The 17,079-nt window shown below is 34.6% G+C and overlaps 2 protein-coding genes across 4 annotated transcripts; one reads left to right on the top strand and one right to left on the bottom strand.

Annotated features, from left to right (window-relative positions):
* Positions 1 to 108: 108 nt before the first annotated feature.
* On the bottom strand, positions 109 to 8,498 carry LOC108138263 (alpha-tocopherol transfer protein-like). 3 transcript variants are annotated; one of them, XM_017260409.2, is made up of 8 exons: positions 8,197 to 8,498; positions 1,778 to 2,038; positions 1,624 to 1,715; positions 1,169 to 1,322; positions 986 to 1,111; positions 741 to 919; positions 523 to 673; positions 109 to 462 (listed from the first exon to the last, which is right to left on the bottom strand). In XM_017260409.2, exons 2-8 carry the CDS (start codon positions 1,962 to 1,964, stop codon positions 416 to 418), a joined length of 936 nt encoding a protein of 311 aa, XP_017115898.1. In that variant the 5' UTR covers positions 1,965 to 2,038; positions 8,197 to 8,498; the 3' UTR covers positions 109 to 415. The 3 variants fall into 3 exon arrangements, with proteins under 3 accessions (XP_017115898.1, XP_017115900.1, XP_017115899.1); XM_017260411.2 differs by lacking the exon at positions 8,197 to 8,498 and adding an exon at positions 4,869 to 5,016; XM_017260410.2 differs by lacking the exon at positions 8,197 to 8,498 and adding an exon at positions 4,723 to 4,787.
* Positions 8,499 to 13,495: 4,997 nt separating this feature from the next.
* Positions 13,496 to 16,840, top strand: LOC108138320 (retinaldehyde-binding protein 1). The gene is made up of 4 exons (XM_017260478.2): positions 13,496 to 13,614; positions 13,803 to 14,076; positions 15,828 to 16,289; positions 16,511 to 16,840. Exons 2-4 carry the CDS (start codon positions 13,837 to 13,839, stop codon positions 16,691 to 16,693), a joined length of 885 nt encoding a protein of 294 aa, XP_017115967.1. The 5' UTR covers positions 13,496 to 13,614; positions 13,803 to 13,836; the 3' UTR covers positions 16,694 to 16,840.
* Positions 16,841 to 17,079: the final 239 nt, after the last annotated feature.

Raw genomic sequence — 17,079 nt, 5'->3', positions numbered from 1 at the left:
ATATAAATTTAAAAAAAATTTGGTTTTTGTTGTGGTTAACGAACTTGTATGCACAGAATATTTTTAGTTTTACAAACATTTTACCCAGTTACAAAAAAACAAAACAGGTTTTTCATACTTTTATAACAAATGTTTTCATCTTTATTCATTATTTCAATAACAATTTTAAAAAGTTTATATTACAAATGGTATCAGTTTTAATGCTTAGAAAACGCTAAACAAAATCTTTGCCTTAATCATGAGCTTGCCAATTATTATGAATGTTTTTTGAGCCTTAAATTTTAAGAGCAAAGAGACTACGACTTAAAGTACGACAATATTTGCAATATCACAAATGAACCAACTTAAGTGACTAAAATACGAATCAAAACGGTTAATTGAGGATTGGGTGGATTTATCTGTTTTTCTTGTACTATTACTTTTTCATTTTATAGCCCTCGGTGTACCCATAGCTGTCGGCCACTAGAAAACAATTTAAATTAATTATCTTAAGGTTGGTTTACAAATTTTAAAACGTCTTACGTTCATAGTCCTTGGCGTAGCACTCAAAGAATTCTCCCAGTAGTTTACCAGGCGGCAGTTCCCAAGTGGCAGAACCACCATATTTGGGAGGCAAGGCACCAGCATCAATGTGAGAGATCAGGGACTTGTAGTCCTTGCCATGGAAGAATATCTGAAAAAATTATAATTTATCGTTAAATAAACCCTCTAACCTTTATACATGCAATTTAAGAACTCACCCTCTTGCGCAACTTTTCACGAATAAATGGTTTGAATATCGCAAAGAGCATATTGAATATATATGAATTATTCACAATGTGAACTGCCTTCAAACGCATGCAGATGCATTCTTGAATATAATCCAGCAACATGGCGGCAAACGAGGGTGTAAATTGTGTAATGTGGCTAAGTGGCAGACCTGTAAAAAGGTTAATACAGGTTAATTAAAATGTATTATTGCCATTTAATGTCTAGACTTTATTACCCTCCATGTCGATGATAACAACTGCTCCGCAAATTTGTGAATAGGGCTCCACCATGGATCCCAACACGGTCAATTGTATGCCTCGGAACAAATCCACCAAAGGCACTTGGGACGGCTTCCATTTTTCTAGGGCACAAATTTAATTTAAATATCATTTTAATTTTGTTATTAAGCAAAGCTTACTGCCTGCTTCCAACACTAGAAGACGACGACCATGCTGATCTCTTTGGGGAAGCAAATTCAATATATTTGCCTCGAAAACGTTGCGCAACTTGCTGGGGATTATATTCTCACAAGCAATTCCGTACTTCAGTTTCATGTGATAAAAATTCTTGAGCTGTAAATAAAAAGAAAACAATGAAAATTAGTTTAGTTTTAAAAACATACCCTTCTAGTAAATTTTGATTTAAATGAATTTTCTTTTATTCAGTCTAATTTTCTTACATGTTATTGAAGAGGGCTTAAAATCTATAATTCTCGATTTATAATGTGAAACTATTTTTATTTATATTGTGAAAGGCGTAGCCAAAAGCGGTTAAAATTGTTGTTGAATATTACATTTTTCATAAATTTAAATCTTACAAAAATATTATTTTGACATATATTTTTAAAAGGCTTGTTTCTCAAATACCACTCACTCTTTTCAAAGCACTTTCTGGATAGTAATGGGTGGGACGCAGGAACATCATCATGTACTCATCATCCAGCGGAAGGTTCAGATACTTTTCATCTAAATAAATAGTGGGGAACTCATTAAAAAACTATATAAATTGCTTTATTTACTTTACTCACTTTGAATGAGCTCCCTGAGGTCCTTGATGGCCTGCTCCTTGACGCCGGGCAGTTCCCTCAGCTCGTCCTGCGCCTTTTTCAGAGCCCACTCAGGTGCTGCATCCTTCTCCATACGAATCTGTGCCGAACCCAGATCGATATAGGGCACCTGCTGCTCATCGTAGCTAATGCACTCCGCCTTGCCCATTGTGTTGATGTGATGTGCTCTGAGATCTGTGATCTGAACTCCGTGATCTACTGCTAGTTGTTCACCGGTTCAGGCTGCGAACGAGAATGAGATTGTTTTGGTCTCGACTCAAACGTTTTGAGTGGTTTGGCAACCGTTTCCTCAAAGCGATTGGCACAACTGGGTTACTTCCGTAGCTTGGCCAAAACCAAAGGAAAAAACAAAAGCTAAGGCAAAAGCAAAAGCGGCAACAGTTCAATGCCTCGCTCCAATGGAAACGGTTAAGCATATACACACTCGCATGTTTATGTATGACTCAAATGCTAATCTTCATTAGCAAAAGTAGCCGAAAAATCGGCACAACGGAAGAAGAGGCCGCCGGACAAACAGGTAACTATAGATATAGAAATATAGACAATAGTGCCCAAAACTGGTCACCAAACGTGCGTTTGGCGGCTAAAATCAGTGGATACCCTCACCGCAAAGGTTGTAGAAATTCGGTCAGGGCGTTTGCTGCACTTCTTGGATCATTTATCAAAAAATCTTCAAACCCGACTTTGCATTAACGGAATTAAATTATCTTTCCGTTTAATATTTAATGCAAATTTAATGACTAAAATGAATACATTAACTATTTAATAAAATAGGTGTTAGTATAAATTTATACAAAACAATGCAAAATAAAACATTAATTTTTAAATATGAACATTTTAAAAACAATACTCTTTTTCCCATTGAATAAATGGGTAATATTTACTTTCGCTAATATTAATGAAGTTAGTTAACGCCTTTTTAGGGTCTTCGATCTTTGCTATCATAGTTTATGTTTTTTGTCGACAAAATTCGTGGTTCGACTGTTTGGCTCGCAGACGACTTGGCAACACCTTGGCTAACAAAACAAAATCGAAAAAATCGGCTCGATGACGTAGCATTTGTGATCTTTGCCCTGTCATGAAGGACTTGACAATGGCACAGAAAAGTCAAACTCGAAGTCGAGAAGTTAAGGAACCCGGTCGAGTGAGTTGCAGAGTAGTGCAAATCGGCTGTGGCCATTAAATCTGATTTACTGCTGCTCTTATGATTCAAAGCAATTAGTAAGTTTTTGATATTGACTTTTTTGTGCGGTCAACGCGATTGAAGGTAGAAGTCAAGGCCAAGAGCAGAGATTGTTGGATATACTGGACTGAAACCAAAAAAATCTCTAAAAATTTGGACCCGACATGGGTATTTGTCATTCTAACAATGTTTGCCTCGGCTTTATGATTTCTGTTGACTTCCAGAAATTTCGTTAATGAATCTTGGGTAATATATGCCTTTATTTACACGCGGCCTTTGTGTTTGACTTGGTCTTCGGCATGGAGTTCAACAGCCCATAAAGTTATGCGCATACTAATTTGTTGGTCAATCTTGTCTACGGGATTTGTAAAATCCAATTAAATCAGAAAAATGAGTGACAGAAAATTTTGGTGTGACTTGCGAAAAAATACAATAAGACAACTAAGCGTGATCTTTATTTTGAGACATTTCCGTGGCACAGGTTTCGTGAGTAATGTAATTGCCAATTAACCGCACGCAAAATGTCAAGTAAATTGCTCTAAAAAAAAAGGGTTAATATCATGTTATAATGCGTCAAAAAATACCACATAAGATTGTGCAATTTACTTAAGTTTTAACGCCATTCAAGTTAATTTGTTTATCACAGTTAAACTAGAGAATATGTTCAGTACGAAATCAAAGTTCTGTTTAGCGTTTGTCACCTCATCTAAAAAATGGCGAACAGGTTCTAATTACCAGGAACTTATCTTTGATCAACGACTTAATATTATTCTGTGAGCGCTGTTTCCATTTAGGGAACATCGAATTTAAATTTAGCCACATAGGGTAGACCCATGATGCAGAATGAAGCGGACTCATAATGATTCAGCGTTTATCGAATCCGGTTTATATCTTTCTTAAAGTTTTTATATAGACTGAGGAGGGAGTTAGCAAGTTAATTGAAGTATTTTTCCTTTTAAATGAACTTGAACTTTTTAATTGGGCCTACAAAAAGGAATACAAATATTTCCAATAATAATAATTCCAGTAAGGAAAGAGAAGATATTTTTTAAATGCTTGCATTCAGATGTATCAAAATATTTAAAGAAACTTTTCAAAAAATGGTCAGAATTTATCTGCAAGTAAAAAGAGTTTTAACGACCTTGGGTTATTTTTTACGATCTCTCAGAAGTGATTGTACTCATCCTTGAAAATGATCCTTTGGATGCAAAATGCGCTTGAATTTTAAAACTTGTTTGACCAGTAATAAATAAATTCACCAGCAATTCAAGTTTTTAAGGAACCCATTTTAGTAGCAAATTGGAAAGGTATACTTAATTTTGGAATTTATTTCTTATGACCGGAAATACTTAGTATACAGTTTTACAAAGGTTCCCTTTTAAGCAGATATGTATTTTTGCAATTAAACACATGGGCGTTATTTTAAACTAAATTTATTCAGTTATTTTGTAATTTGCAACTTATTAATAAAATAATGTATTTTTAGAAAGGGTCTCATCAATAGTAAACAATGTTTACCTTTAATTGCTTTTTTTTTTAATTTATCAAAGTCTGAGTGTAGTACAAAAAAGTTAGTTGGACTTTTAAAATTAGGAATTTCGCAATTTCCAGCTTTAATTAAAATCAGGAAAATCATGAACTTAACAACCACTCAACCTGTTTGTAACAAGCTTTATTGTGAACCCTGTTTATTTTTGATGACCCTCAACAAGGTAATACGAACCCAACCTCCCGGACGTGCTTTTGGCAGAATCTGATGTTTCAATAGGGGAAAACTTCCACCAGTCGATCAAAGTCTGACGCAATCAAATAATTACCTGCGTACGACGAGATATATATAATAGCTAGCATTATGTGCCCCAACTTCACCTGCCTCAACAATTGTATTCCACTGAGTATTATTTCACTTTATCTTTTTGGACTTTTGTGGCCTTCCAGTAGGCGCAACTGAATTGAACTGAGGCGTTTTAGATTCTGTCACTTGCCAGCGGAAACTGTGGCCCAAGCAAGAAAGTGCAATTGAGTATAATGCCAGTAGTCGGACGGTTAAATAAGCTGATAGCTGATAGCTAATATCGCCAAACACAAAGAAAAGAGAACAAAGAAAAATTTAAATTCAGTTTGAAAGTCTAATCGGGTTATGTCCACCCATATAAACAAGCGATTATTGTATAAAGATTAGCACACAACAGAAATAATCCCGAATATAAACTGCTGTCTAATCAATTCCAAACTTAACTGCCCGGCAGTAAAAGAAAAAAACCCAAAACAAAGCGCCATTGGGATAAAAAAAATGCACTCAATTCTCATAGCCAACATGATATGCATAAATAAACAAGTCATATGAAAAATGATCAATACCATCAACAAGCTGACTATTAAATGCAAATTACAGTTTTTTTCTTTATACAATTTTACTATTTGCAGCGATTGTCTCGCCGACACAGATGACGAAGCAATTGTTGAGCTAAAACCAAAATAAAAAGAGAAAATTCGGTGCTTTAATACGCTTGGAAAGTTATCTTAGATTTTTTGTACAACCATTGTTTTTATGACAGCTACAATGGCTGTTGTAAATCGATTTGGTATAACATAAAGTTATATAAGAGAATTAATTAATTTATTTTATGCTTTAATCAAGTGTTACAATCAAATTGCATCTACAAATAACTATAATCCAAGAAAGTGGAAATCGTATGTACACTAGACTGACTACAAGATTAATCAATCAACTTTAATTAAGAGTTTATAAAAACCATAAAATAAACGATCAAGCTAATACATTGGTTGCAAGCTACTTCAATATCAGCTCAGACGTGCCCCTGACTTCAAAATGGGTCAATCCAGTTTATATATACTGTATATATGGTACAATGCCAGTTCTGATATAAAATCAAATGCATATCCCGTGCCTTGCATATCAATCTATTTGTCAAAGTGAGCGGTTTGATTTGTATTGAAATGATATAAACATGTACGATTCCATAGCAATTAGCTGGTTATAAGCCAATTAATGAAAGTGTTCTAAACATGATATGTAAATTGGGCTCAATTTACTTAAAGGCCAGAGAAAATCCAGAATATCCAGTTAAGGGTAGACTTTGACTTTTGAACTTATAACTACCCATACTTTCATAACTAACAATGCAAATGCAAAGGTAATGGAATTTTTCTCTTAATTATTAGAATGTTTTTTTGTTCGTGCTTTTATTATTGTGCTTATAAAGAGATAAACAAATAATTTCAAATTAAACATGATATGTAATTACATTTATTTGATTAAAATTCTTTTGAATATTACCTCTCCAAAAAAGAATAGCTAGATGTTAAAAATATATTGTATCATAGAAAACAATTACAAATTAGATTTGAAATAATTTTTCATAGGATGGATTTACTTTGACTTAAATTTAATTAAAATAACTATTTCCCATCTTCTTTTTTTTTTGGAAAACTTGATCTAGGGCAACTACATATAAACAATGTCTTATGTAATTGCTAACGGAGTTTTTCTCGAAACATAAATCTTAAAACATTCCGACTCGACACCTGAATTTCTTAGCTCACCCACTGAACCGGCTCGTCAAATGATAAATAAATATACTCGAGTCGTATCATTCTCGAGGAGCAGGAATAGCCGGTTTCGATTTCTTTCACAATGCTAAAATCAACCGACTCGATCATTCGAGCGGCGGCCATAAAAATTCGCCTTCAGTTCCAAGTACGAAGCCGACTTCTGTATTCAAAAATATGTAAATTTCTAGATTCAATAACGGCTCTTTGTATATTTTCGCAAGTCTCTTGTATCCTTCATTTGACAAAATGTTAACAATTTGAGTAAATTTCGTGCCCACACACACGATCGACCGAAAAAGATGTTTAACTGGTTTTATGTTCACTTAGTTTTTTGTGACTCTTCGTACTGCGATTTTGGTGGCGAACAACAAGGTCGGTTAAAGTATGTGAATTATCCAGTGTTTGTAATGATTAAATAGACCCGAATAAGTTGACCAAATAGCACACATATTGGATATGTTAATCGCTTTAAATCATTAAAAAATACACCAATGTTTTGGTGTTATTAGAGCAAATGCTTTCATTGCCCAGTGAATCGGCTGATTGGCGTCTGAAATATTTATGAACCGCGACCATCGATCCCGCGAATCAACAGAAATTAAAACCAGACGGTGAGGGACAGAAAATAGACGCAAATGGTGGGTGCAAGTGGGACAGCAGCATGATGCGTTAATTTGCATTTCAATTGTGTTACATTTGCATGCATTATGAAGGTGACAGTCGAACCACGATAAAGGAAATAGGAGTAATATAGTTTATCGGAAAATCTTGTAACAAAAACATTAAATGACAACTGAAATAAATTATATATTTCGGATTAAAACATATATTCAAATTGCTTACACTTTAATCTGGAATGCTTTAATGAGTACCAACAATTTAATCTGGCATACCATGATCTTAAAATTACACTATTTCATCCCCTTTTTTTATTTACTTTAAATGCCAAATGTAACAGTGCTTAAACCGTTGCAAATACCCTACCCCAACTTCACGCGTTTAAAATAGTTTCAAATTACCACCCAGAAACTCCGTCGCACAATTCAGCTGTATCAAAACGCCAAACCCAAAACGACAAGGTAACAATTTGGTTCCATTAATTTAGCCCATTCAAAACTACTTACATTGCCACAGCATAACACCTCTTAGATAACTTAACACCGCACATTTTCACACACACTCAATTGGTGTAATATCCCAACAGCCCGCCCGCTCATCTGCCTTAGGCAATTCCCACTTTACTTAACAACTGAGATATTATCAGCTACCGAAGATCAGAGTGCCAAAGTAGTGAGCTACGAAGATTATGAATGGTAATACCGTGGGTATACCTATATTTAAGGGGAGGTATTTTTCTGAATCGAAGCGCACGCGCTGACGAAATGCAGGCAACGTCAGCAGCAAAGTGGTAATTGTTTTTATGGCCAAAAGCCAGAGAGCCATAGTCGTAAGTTGCTTGTGGCAAGTTGTACTTGGTAGTAGGTAAACCAACCAAGTGGAGGCAGAAAGTGTGTCAACGTAGCTGCGCATGCGCATTGCCCAAAGGCAAAAATGAAATAAAATCTACAAATACAATGCCCAAAATGTGCTTTCTATGAAGCATAATGTTAACGCAACTTACCGCAAAAATACACACAAAATTATATGCCTCGTACAGCACAGAGATATTTGTTTTGTTTTGTTTTTTTTTTTTGTTTTGTTTTTTGCCTTGGTAAAATAAGAGATTTCACGTTTCACTGTAGACAAACTTTTGCAATTGTCCAAAATTGGCAGTGGAAGGGGAGGTGGAGTTGGTTTGGGGGGTGTTTTTCGATTTTTTTTACGTTTGCAGGCAGGACGCGAAAATGCAGGTGCGAATCGAAGCGGAAGGTAAGCGAGAATGCGGCGACGTCTAAATGGCAACGCGGCCAAAACAACTCTGAGATTGAATATCGCTCCCGAGCTCTTGTTATTAATTAACTGGCCAACTCAAGCTTGACAAAAAACAGCAAAAGGCGAACGTTAAACACAAATGGAGAGCAGAATAAAAGCTCGCTCTGAAGGCCTTACCCAGCACTAAGAAAAGCTGCGTTTAAGACCTCCCCAAAAACTTACCCGATTAGCAAGCTTAAAGCTTTTGCTTCGTGATGTAAGCCCCAGTTATTTATGTATTATTTTATTTTCATTAATATACCAAACAACAACTGCATAGATATTGAAACAAAAAATACATTTTTATTAATAACTGTTTATAATTAAGTTTAAAAGTTTTTAGAAACACGTATTGATAACTACATTTTTATTGGTAACTTCTTAAATAACAAAGATGAGTAAATACACCGAAAAAAACTATAGAAATTAAACTATCATTGCTCAAATTCTAAACTATTGAGTTCACAAATCTTTTTAATACGTTTAAAAAGTTTTTTTTAATAATATAAGACCAATAAACTTAAATTTATGCTCCCGGCTTAGCACTAGACAATAGGCATGTATACTGAATTATTACTTAGATAGGTCATAGAAACTGCCAATTGTCAATTGCAGCAACACAGTCAGGAACAATAAGAATATAAATTACTATATTTTTTTTGAAAACTAAAAAAAAAGAATATTTAAGAAAGTACTCCGAAAAGTAAATAACACAGCAACAAAATTACCGAAGAGAAATCCTTTCTAACAAGAAATTGGACTAAAAACTTTTCAAAAATTACTTTTAATTTTAAAAAACAAAATAGTAAAAAACGGTTTACTCTTCTAAAAAATAAAACATGATTTTTGACATTTCCTAGCACTGACGTATCTTTAAAAGCTTACCTTTTAAACCCAATAACTAAACCTCGAAACAAACTTTTAAAAGCTCTTTTTTTTTTTTTATTGGTAGAGAAACAATAAACTTGTTTAATCAGCTAATATCAGATCGTGTTAATCTAACAATTAGCCAAGGCAGAACCCCAGGGGGCGAACTTTAACCACGCTTCGATAATTTCAATTATATTTTCCTTTTTCATTTCGTGCTTCGCGTTATGCTGATTGCAGCACTTGAAACTGGAATACTCAACTTTCTTTAGCCAATTTGAAGGCCACCGGGTGAAGTTCATCGCATTTGTTCTTGGCCAATTCTTTTGTTTCATTTGGCCATGTTTGCAGTTTTCTTTTTACCTAAACACCGGTTTCGTTATCACTTCTTGGTCTTGGGGCTGATAAATTAAACATTTTTCGCCATTTAAGTTATCTAAATTATGGCACTTTGTGGGAAAAATAACGCGAGCTACCATAAAGATAATGACCACGTATTGAGAGCCAAATAGCATGTTGATTAATTACCTAATGTTGTTATATAATTAGGGAAAGCAATGGAAATTAATATTTGTTTAAAGAGATTTTAATTGGCTGTTCTTTTAAATTAAGAATACGCCAACGAAACTCCGTATATTACGTATACGCAATGTATTCGTATGGCGATTGTTGTATTAACTATACATAAACGTTTGAAAGTAAAAGTATTTTATTATGACGTATTTTAAATATGTATATAATTTTTTTATAAAACTCATAATACTTATAAATCTTAAAAATTTCATACCTACATATAATAACAATTTGCAGGATATATATTTTTATGAAATACAAATTCTAATGAATTCTTACGCTATAATTCATAATCGTTATAAAAACTCAACTGACGAAAATTTTTTTAGGCATTAATAATTCATTATTACTTTGTATTTAACTAAATCATAAAAGTACTTGGGTCCAGCACATTATTATATTTTTAAACAGCATTCAGGAATTATTTAAATAGCCATAAACCTTTTACGCCCACTTAAAACTTATTGTCAATTACCTCAAATTATATAGCTGAAAAGAATAGACTTAGACTGTAACTGACCTCACCAGGCAGCTATAAAAGTATACTTATCCACCTATGATAGTTCTCTTAACCTTGTCTATAGTCCAACTGAATTTTTTTCGAGTGTTCGTGTAAATCAAAAACTCAGAAACGGGATATTTCTTACCTTTAATTTAAAACAATTTTCAGAAACAGATTATTCATTCATGTTTTTCCCTAGTAACTATTTACGTGATGTCAATATTTACTCACAGATGACACACACTTAGCTGCACATTGAGCAATTCCGACTTCAGCGATTACTGGAGGATCAAAGTCGAACTTGAAAATCAGCTCGGCATATGGCTGATCGGGTAAACTTCGTTCCGTTAAGTTAATTGATTTTCGCAAGACATCGATCAATGGTGTGCTATTAAATTAGTGCACTTTGTGCAGGTGTTTCTCCGATAATTAAAGTTATCTTGTTTCAGTTACTCACCTGCCAAAGTACATTATGTTATGTGGATGGATAAAGTTCAAACAAAATGATGCTGGCCAAGAAAGACATTTCTTTTCAGTAACAGGGACTGAATACCGGATAATCTTTCTACATGTTGCTGCAAGAATGGAAAATAAAACTCTTCTTCGCTGGGGGTTTTCATCTTATCACCAAAAGTCATGAAATCTAAACATGATGTAAACATTGCTTCTCTTGCGATAAGTTTTGAAGGGGGTGTATATAAATATTTTTAGCCCACTGGCATTGGCATTAGCCGATAATTTTGTCTTTCGCGCATGTATTCAAATCTTGCGATAAGTCAACCTACTACTAAATACATTCATATATCCACTATATAGGTCTTTGCTTAAGGATTAAAATTAAGAAAATTGATGATTACATTTAATTGTAGTTTATTTTAACTATTGCAGGGACAGATTGTATTTCAATAAAAAGAGATTTATAAAAAGGTTGAATCGAATGTATTTTATAAATTTATTTTTTTTATATTTTATAATTTAAAAAAAATCCTTTACGAACAATTTTTCTATCTAAGTCACTATTTGAAACTCGCTTCATGATATTAGCTAACACCTGTGCGGCTCGAGATAAGATTGTTGATGAAACCGTTCGCATATTTTTTGTTGGCAAATAAAGTTCATATCGAAGCTAACACACTCATAACAAGTATCTCAATCTTTTGAACGCATTTAAATGCTCATCAAAATAGCAAAAACAGAAGCTCGATAAACCAGCTGATGCAGCACCAATGGCATTATCAATAACAGCAAGCAAAAAATCAATTAATAAGCTGGCAAACTTAGTAACAAAAAAGTAAAAACAATAACAACAGTAAGTTTAATACTTGAGCAAAATCGAAAACAAAGAAGCACAGCAAAAAAGAGTTCGGGTTGACGACTGCGTTGAAGCTTCGACAACAAATCGTATCAAGAATGCAGACTTTGCCCTATGACTACACTACAAGGCAGTTGTATAAAGCAGTAAATCGAACTTAAAAATACAGTATTAAATGCAATGCAACTATTTCAAAATTTTCATAAATAAGTCATGAATTCGTTGTGAATTTAAGAAAAATAACTTTTTATAATTATATTAATTAAATTATATTAAATAATGTATTACTTAATATACTACTTATATTTATCTTTTTACAAGCTGATTATCATTTGTTCGAGTGTCCACTGTGTTTGTATAAAAACACGTATAAGTCGATATTAGCAAAGGGGCAACACAAAATGGTTTTGTGTTTGGGACATGAATTTCAAAACAAAGAGCCGATCACGTACCAATAACAACAATATGAAATGCAGCAACAAAAGCGCTTAACAATGATAACGGGTCGCAATTCACGATCCCCGGTCCGATTCAATGCCCCGAAAGGTGTGAAAAGACGAAGATCAACCAACCGAAACCGCCACCGCCCACTTACTACCCACTCGTTTCTGAAATTGACAACAAAAACAATATTTCTCAGGTAAATAAATTGAAAAAAAAATACGACTTCCTACGCAGGGAGCGCTGCCAATGATAAGGATTATGAGCTGTGATTAGAATTCCACGATGATTGTTGTTGGCACCTCTCTTTCCAGTAGAACAAGAAACATTCGATAATAGTAGCAGAATATTTTTGGGAGCTGTTATCACTCTAGAAATCCATGTCGGACTTTAGTCGAAAGTAGTTTACATACCCTGTAAGTAATCGCTAGTGTAAGGGTTGATATGGCCAGGGTAAAAGGAAAAAAGGTTTATAATAATATTTCTAAAATTTATTTTAAATAATAAGTTTATGTTGTAGTTTTGTAATTATTCTAAGCTCATAAAAATTATATTAACTTAAAAACCTAATTCATATAAATATTTTATAAGTACTGAATTAAAAAATCCAAAGGAATACATTGGTTTTTTAAAATGGCAAGGAAAGCACTCTTATTAAAAACCAACAAGAATCGCCCAATTTTAAGGCAGTGTTTACTTTATTTCAGCAGGTGTAATGATTACAGGGTACCTGTAAGCAGCAACTGGCATTATCATATTGCTTTATGGGAATTATGAGAGGCTTCAGTAACAGTGAGCTGTTTCCGCTGTCAATAGGCTGGTTCAACCTTTTTTTCGCTGTTAATTGATATTTATATTTCTTTTGACAAATTTGACTTTTTTATTACGTGCTGCCAGCGAAGTGGAGATGTAGCAAGGGTAAATTAGAGGTAAAGGTAATTTAAGCTAAGGTTCAAGACTCCAGACGCGTGTAAACATCACGATCAATGACGAAATAATGCAAAAACTCGGAACAGAGTTGAAAGTCGGATTTCAGGCCTAGACGGGGGGGTTCAATGGAGATGCCCGAGGGTTAAAGGCGTAAGGTGATCGACAGCCGGCAAGATGACCTTTTTTTTTTGATATTTCTGTGTTTTTATTTTGCTCTATTCTGTTTTGAAGCTCAGCGCCATTAGTCTAAAAGATAAGGAATGGAAATGGAAGTTGAGTCAAGACGGTTGTTGCGATCGGCTCTGCTGCAGCGCTGCTTTATCAACGACGTCGACGTCGTGGCTGTCGTTCGGCTGATATATATAATATAGAAGTTAACTCACAAGGGTTTCCAAAGGCAAACCGAATTTCAGTTGACTCGAATCGCACGAGGCGCGAGGAAGCAAAACTCAAGAACGCTGAAAAACTTACAAAAGTGAAAATTGCATTAGACTTCGTCTTAGGTAAATAAACAACAACATTAATACTACTACTACCTCTACTCAGGATAATCGGGGCAGATTGTTCAAACAAATCGATTTAAAAGTGGTGCCGGAGCTAATAAACCCCGAATTATCTGACCAATTTTCATCTGGCAATCAGTGATCAGTAAAACTTACATAGAACGCATTTTCCAAAATCCAACACGCAGGCCCCGACAAATAGAAATAATACCAAACGACATTATGGCTGCCACCGATATCACCGAGGAGGCCTTCAACTTGCGTCTGGGCTATCTGAAGCCGGAGACCGTGGAAATCGCCCGGGTGGAACTACGGGAAACCGATGAGGTCAAGGCGGAGGCCATCATCAAGCTGCGGGAGCTGCTTAAGGCCTCGCCCGAGTTGAACTACAAGGACGACGACGCCTTCCTCACAGTCTTCCTTCGCTGCTGCCACTTTTACCCCGAGGGAGCCTTGGAAAAGGTGCGTACCATTAAAGCAATCTGTGTTGAATCAAAAAAAAAAAAATAACAATTAGTAATTTGAAGGAAAACTAATCATTTAATTTTAACTTATTCGGAAAAGATTTATTGAAGAAAATCTGAAATTTAAGTAATTTCTATCACTTAGAAAAAATAAATACTTGAGTTGGGAAAAAATTCCTTAATTCAAGCAATAATGGGCTAAACGTGGACTTAAAGTTTAGACTGCCATATAAATTTAGGAAAACATACCTTAAAAATATTCCTTTAGGTCATGCAACAGGTCATATCGCCCTTAATCACATTTTTCTATTGAGGAATATTGTTTTCTGAGTTTAATGAACACTTAAAATTGTTTAATTATTTACTCATTTAATTTTTTTAAATAATTAAAAATATTTATGTTGACTTTGATAAAAAATATTACGAAGAGTAAGGTTCCAATACAACAATGTAATGTTTTATAATGCTGATTATCTATAGGAATTTTCTTTTTGTAAGGTATTTAATGGAAATATGAAAAGGCTTTAATCGGAATTTACATTTTAAATATCTCGAAATCAGTTTTGAAAACCCTAAAATTGCCCAATATAAGAACAAATTCTTTGTTAGTTGAATCTCTTAATTCTAATGCTGGTTTTCCTTTCATTGATTTGCATTTCACTACAGTTCATTTAGCATCTTGAGCTCTAATCGAATCGTCCGCCTTAGAAACAAAATTCAATGACTTTCGCTTATCAACACCGGCAACACAAGGGACTTGATATTTGGTTCACCATTTAAAAGATTATCAAATGTTTAGAACGTCTCGAACAGTCTTATCGCCAGCAAACATCCTCGACTTCAGAGCTATTGAAACGGGGTCTATAACCTAAGTTCAAACAAGTGCACAAGTAATATGAGGAATAAAATTATACAAATACGGTGTAAGAGAATAACGAAAGCAAATAAGTATTTGAAAAAGAGAGACATGCTATATATTAAAAAAATACTTACTTTTAGAGGAGGTTATCACAGAATAAAATCATTTAAATTGTTCTCTTTATGCTTCCTATTTTTTAATGCAATAAACTTATATCCACCATAAAATAGCCACCTCATTTATAGTCTAGGAGAGATGATATATGGGATATTGTAAACGAAGAAACATACGATCTGAAATAAAAGCCAACAACAAGATCGTTTACAGTACCCGTCTGCTGATAACTTTTTGCTTTTGAACTCGCTGACCAGGCAGAGAAGCCCCTGATAAGCGGACCCAATTCCGATCAGATCGGATTCTCTTTATTAATGTGGAATGTACAATGACTTATAATATAATTGAATCAGGCCATAAAAATCGAATGTTTCACCATTTTTAATTTATCATCATAGGAAGCCGCATAGCTTATATGGCCATTTTATAGTTCTGGTCAATGGTCAATACTTATCACCTGTGGATTTTAATCTTACAATATCACACATGCCAACATGCCAAATTTACCTAATACTTCCGTAAAGAACATGCGTCAAAGGTTCAAAGTTTAATCGTGGCAATTACACAATTTTATCTTAAAAACAAAACATTTTTAGACAAATATAATGTGGAAGCTAAACGATATTCTTAAGTTTTAACTTTAGACAAATGATCAATTAAACGAATATTAACTTTTCCAATAGCATATAATAAAATGCAATGAATCAACTATTATTTATTTTTAATTATGATACATTGCAATTGATCGACCATTATGAATTTGTAAACATTTTCAGATGAAAACCACCGCCAGCTTCCGCAAGGAATATGCTTCTCTGGTCCGAGGACTTTTAGTTGATCAGGTCAAGGAGAAATTCGTGAAGGGCAGTGTGATCAATGTGTTGAAAAATTGCGATCAGAAGGGTCGCCGTGTGCTCATTGTGAACTGCGGAAAGCTGTGGGATCCCAGCGAGATTAGCAGCGATGATATGTTCAGAATGCTATATATGGTCCATCTTGCCGCCCAATTGGAGGAGGAGACCCAAGTGAGGGGCGTGGTCTGCATCATGGACTTCGAGGGACTGGCCATGAAGCAGGTGAAGGCCCTGTCGCCGAGCTTCTCCAAGCGACTGCTCACATTCATCCAGGAAGCCATGCCTCTCCGCATGAAGGAGGTGCACTTCGTGAAGCAGCCGTTCATCTTCAACATGGTCTGGTCGCTATTCAAGCCATTCGTTAAGGAGAAGTTGAACAAGAGGGTGAGTCAATTTTCACATATACATTTATCCTTTTGCCCACAAAAATAGGCAACGTAAATAAAGATCTTTAAGTATGAGCAAACATCTTTAAAAAAATAAGTCATATAAATATTTGTGGGAAAACCACATTGAGGCTTGAATCATAACTATTTTTTTTCATTGTTGTAATAATTTTTTTACGGTTTTTATATCTAAATATGTATTTTCTTAATCACCGACAGATGCACTTCCACGGCAGTGACATGAAGTCGCTGCAAAAGTTCCTAGACCCCTCCATCCTGCCCGCCAACTACAAGGGCGCCTTGCCCGCCATCGACTACGGCGGCGTCGAGTGGTTCCCCGCCTTGGAGAAGCAGGCCCAGTACGTGGCCGATTGGAGCCAGTTGGGCCCTGCCCAGTGGTGATTGCCCCATTCGAAAACGCCACAAAACCACCACATCCACTGACATTAGCTTAAGTTTATGCTTGTAAATACTTGCAACTTGTGTTTGCTTAGTTCATAACTGTTTGGCAATAAACTAGTTACATTATTCTATAAACCACTATAAAAATGCATATCGCTTTTGGATATTAATTATTGGGTAAAAACTTTAAGAAATAAGTTCTTTTCAGGATAAGGATATAAAAAATATCGTTCAATTTTTTTTTTATAAATTTTTTGATTATCTCTGATTTTATACTGAATTATTTTATTACAGTTTTACTTGACTTAAGTTAGACAAAGAGAAGAGATAACTTTTTTTTTCAAAAATTCCCAATTAAAATTCCGCAAATGCACATTTTTAAAACG

The sequence above is a fragment of the Drosophila elegans genome, unplaced genomic scaffold, assembly GCF_018152505.1.
Source record: "Drosophila elegans isolate 14027-0461.03 unplaced genomic scaffold, ASM1815250v1 contig_814, whole genome shotgun sequence".
Lineage (NCBI taxonomy): Eukaryota > Metazoa > Arthropoda > Insecta > Diptera > Drosophilidae > Drosophila > Drosophila elegans.
The sequence above is the reverse complement of the archived record's forward strand: the minus strand, read 5'-3'. Positions and strand labels throughout refer to the sequence as shown.

What these genes read in the sequence shown, in the direction of transcription:
- LOC108138263 (XM_017260409.2), bottom strand. Translation starts at nt 1,964, where the DNA reads ATGGGCAAGGCGGAGTGCATTAGCTACGATGAGCAGCAGGTGCCCTAT. An exon ending in CCTCAGGGAGCTCATTCAAA is followed by an intron (nt 1,716 to 1,777) that starts GTGAGTAAAGTA and finishes CTATTTATTTAG; the next exon opens with ATGAAAAGTATCTGAACCTT. An exon ending in TGTTATCATCGACATGGAGG is followed by an intron (nt 920 to 985) that starts GTAATAAAGTCT and finishes ACCTTTTTACAG; the next exon opens with GTCTGCCACTTAGCCACATT.
- LOC108138320 (XM_017260478.2), top strand. Translation starts at nt 13,837, where the DNA reads ATGGCTGCCACCGATATCACCGAGGAGGCCTTCAACTTGCGTCTGGGC. An exon ending in CCGAGGGAGCCTTGGAAAAG is followed by an intron (nt 14,077 to 15,827) that starts GTGCGTACCATT and finishes AAACATTTTCAG; the next exon opens with ATGAAAACCACCGCCAGCTT. An exon ending in AGGAGAAGTTGAACAAGAGG is followed by an intron (nt 16,290 to 16,510) that starts GTGAGTCAATTT and finishes AATCACCGACAG; the next exon opens with ATGCACTTCCACGGCAGTGA.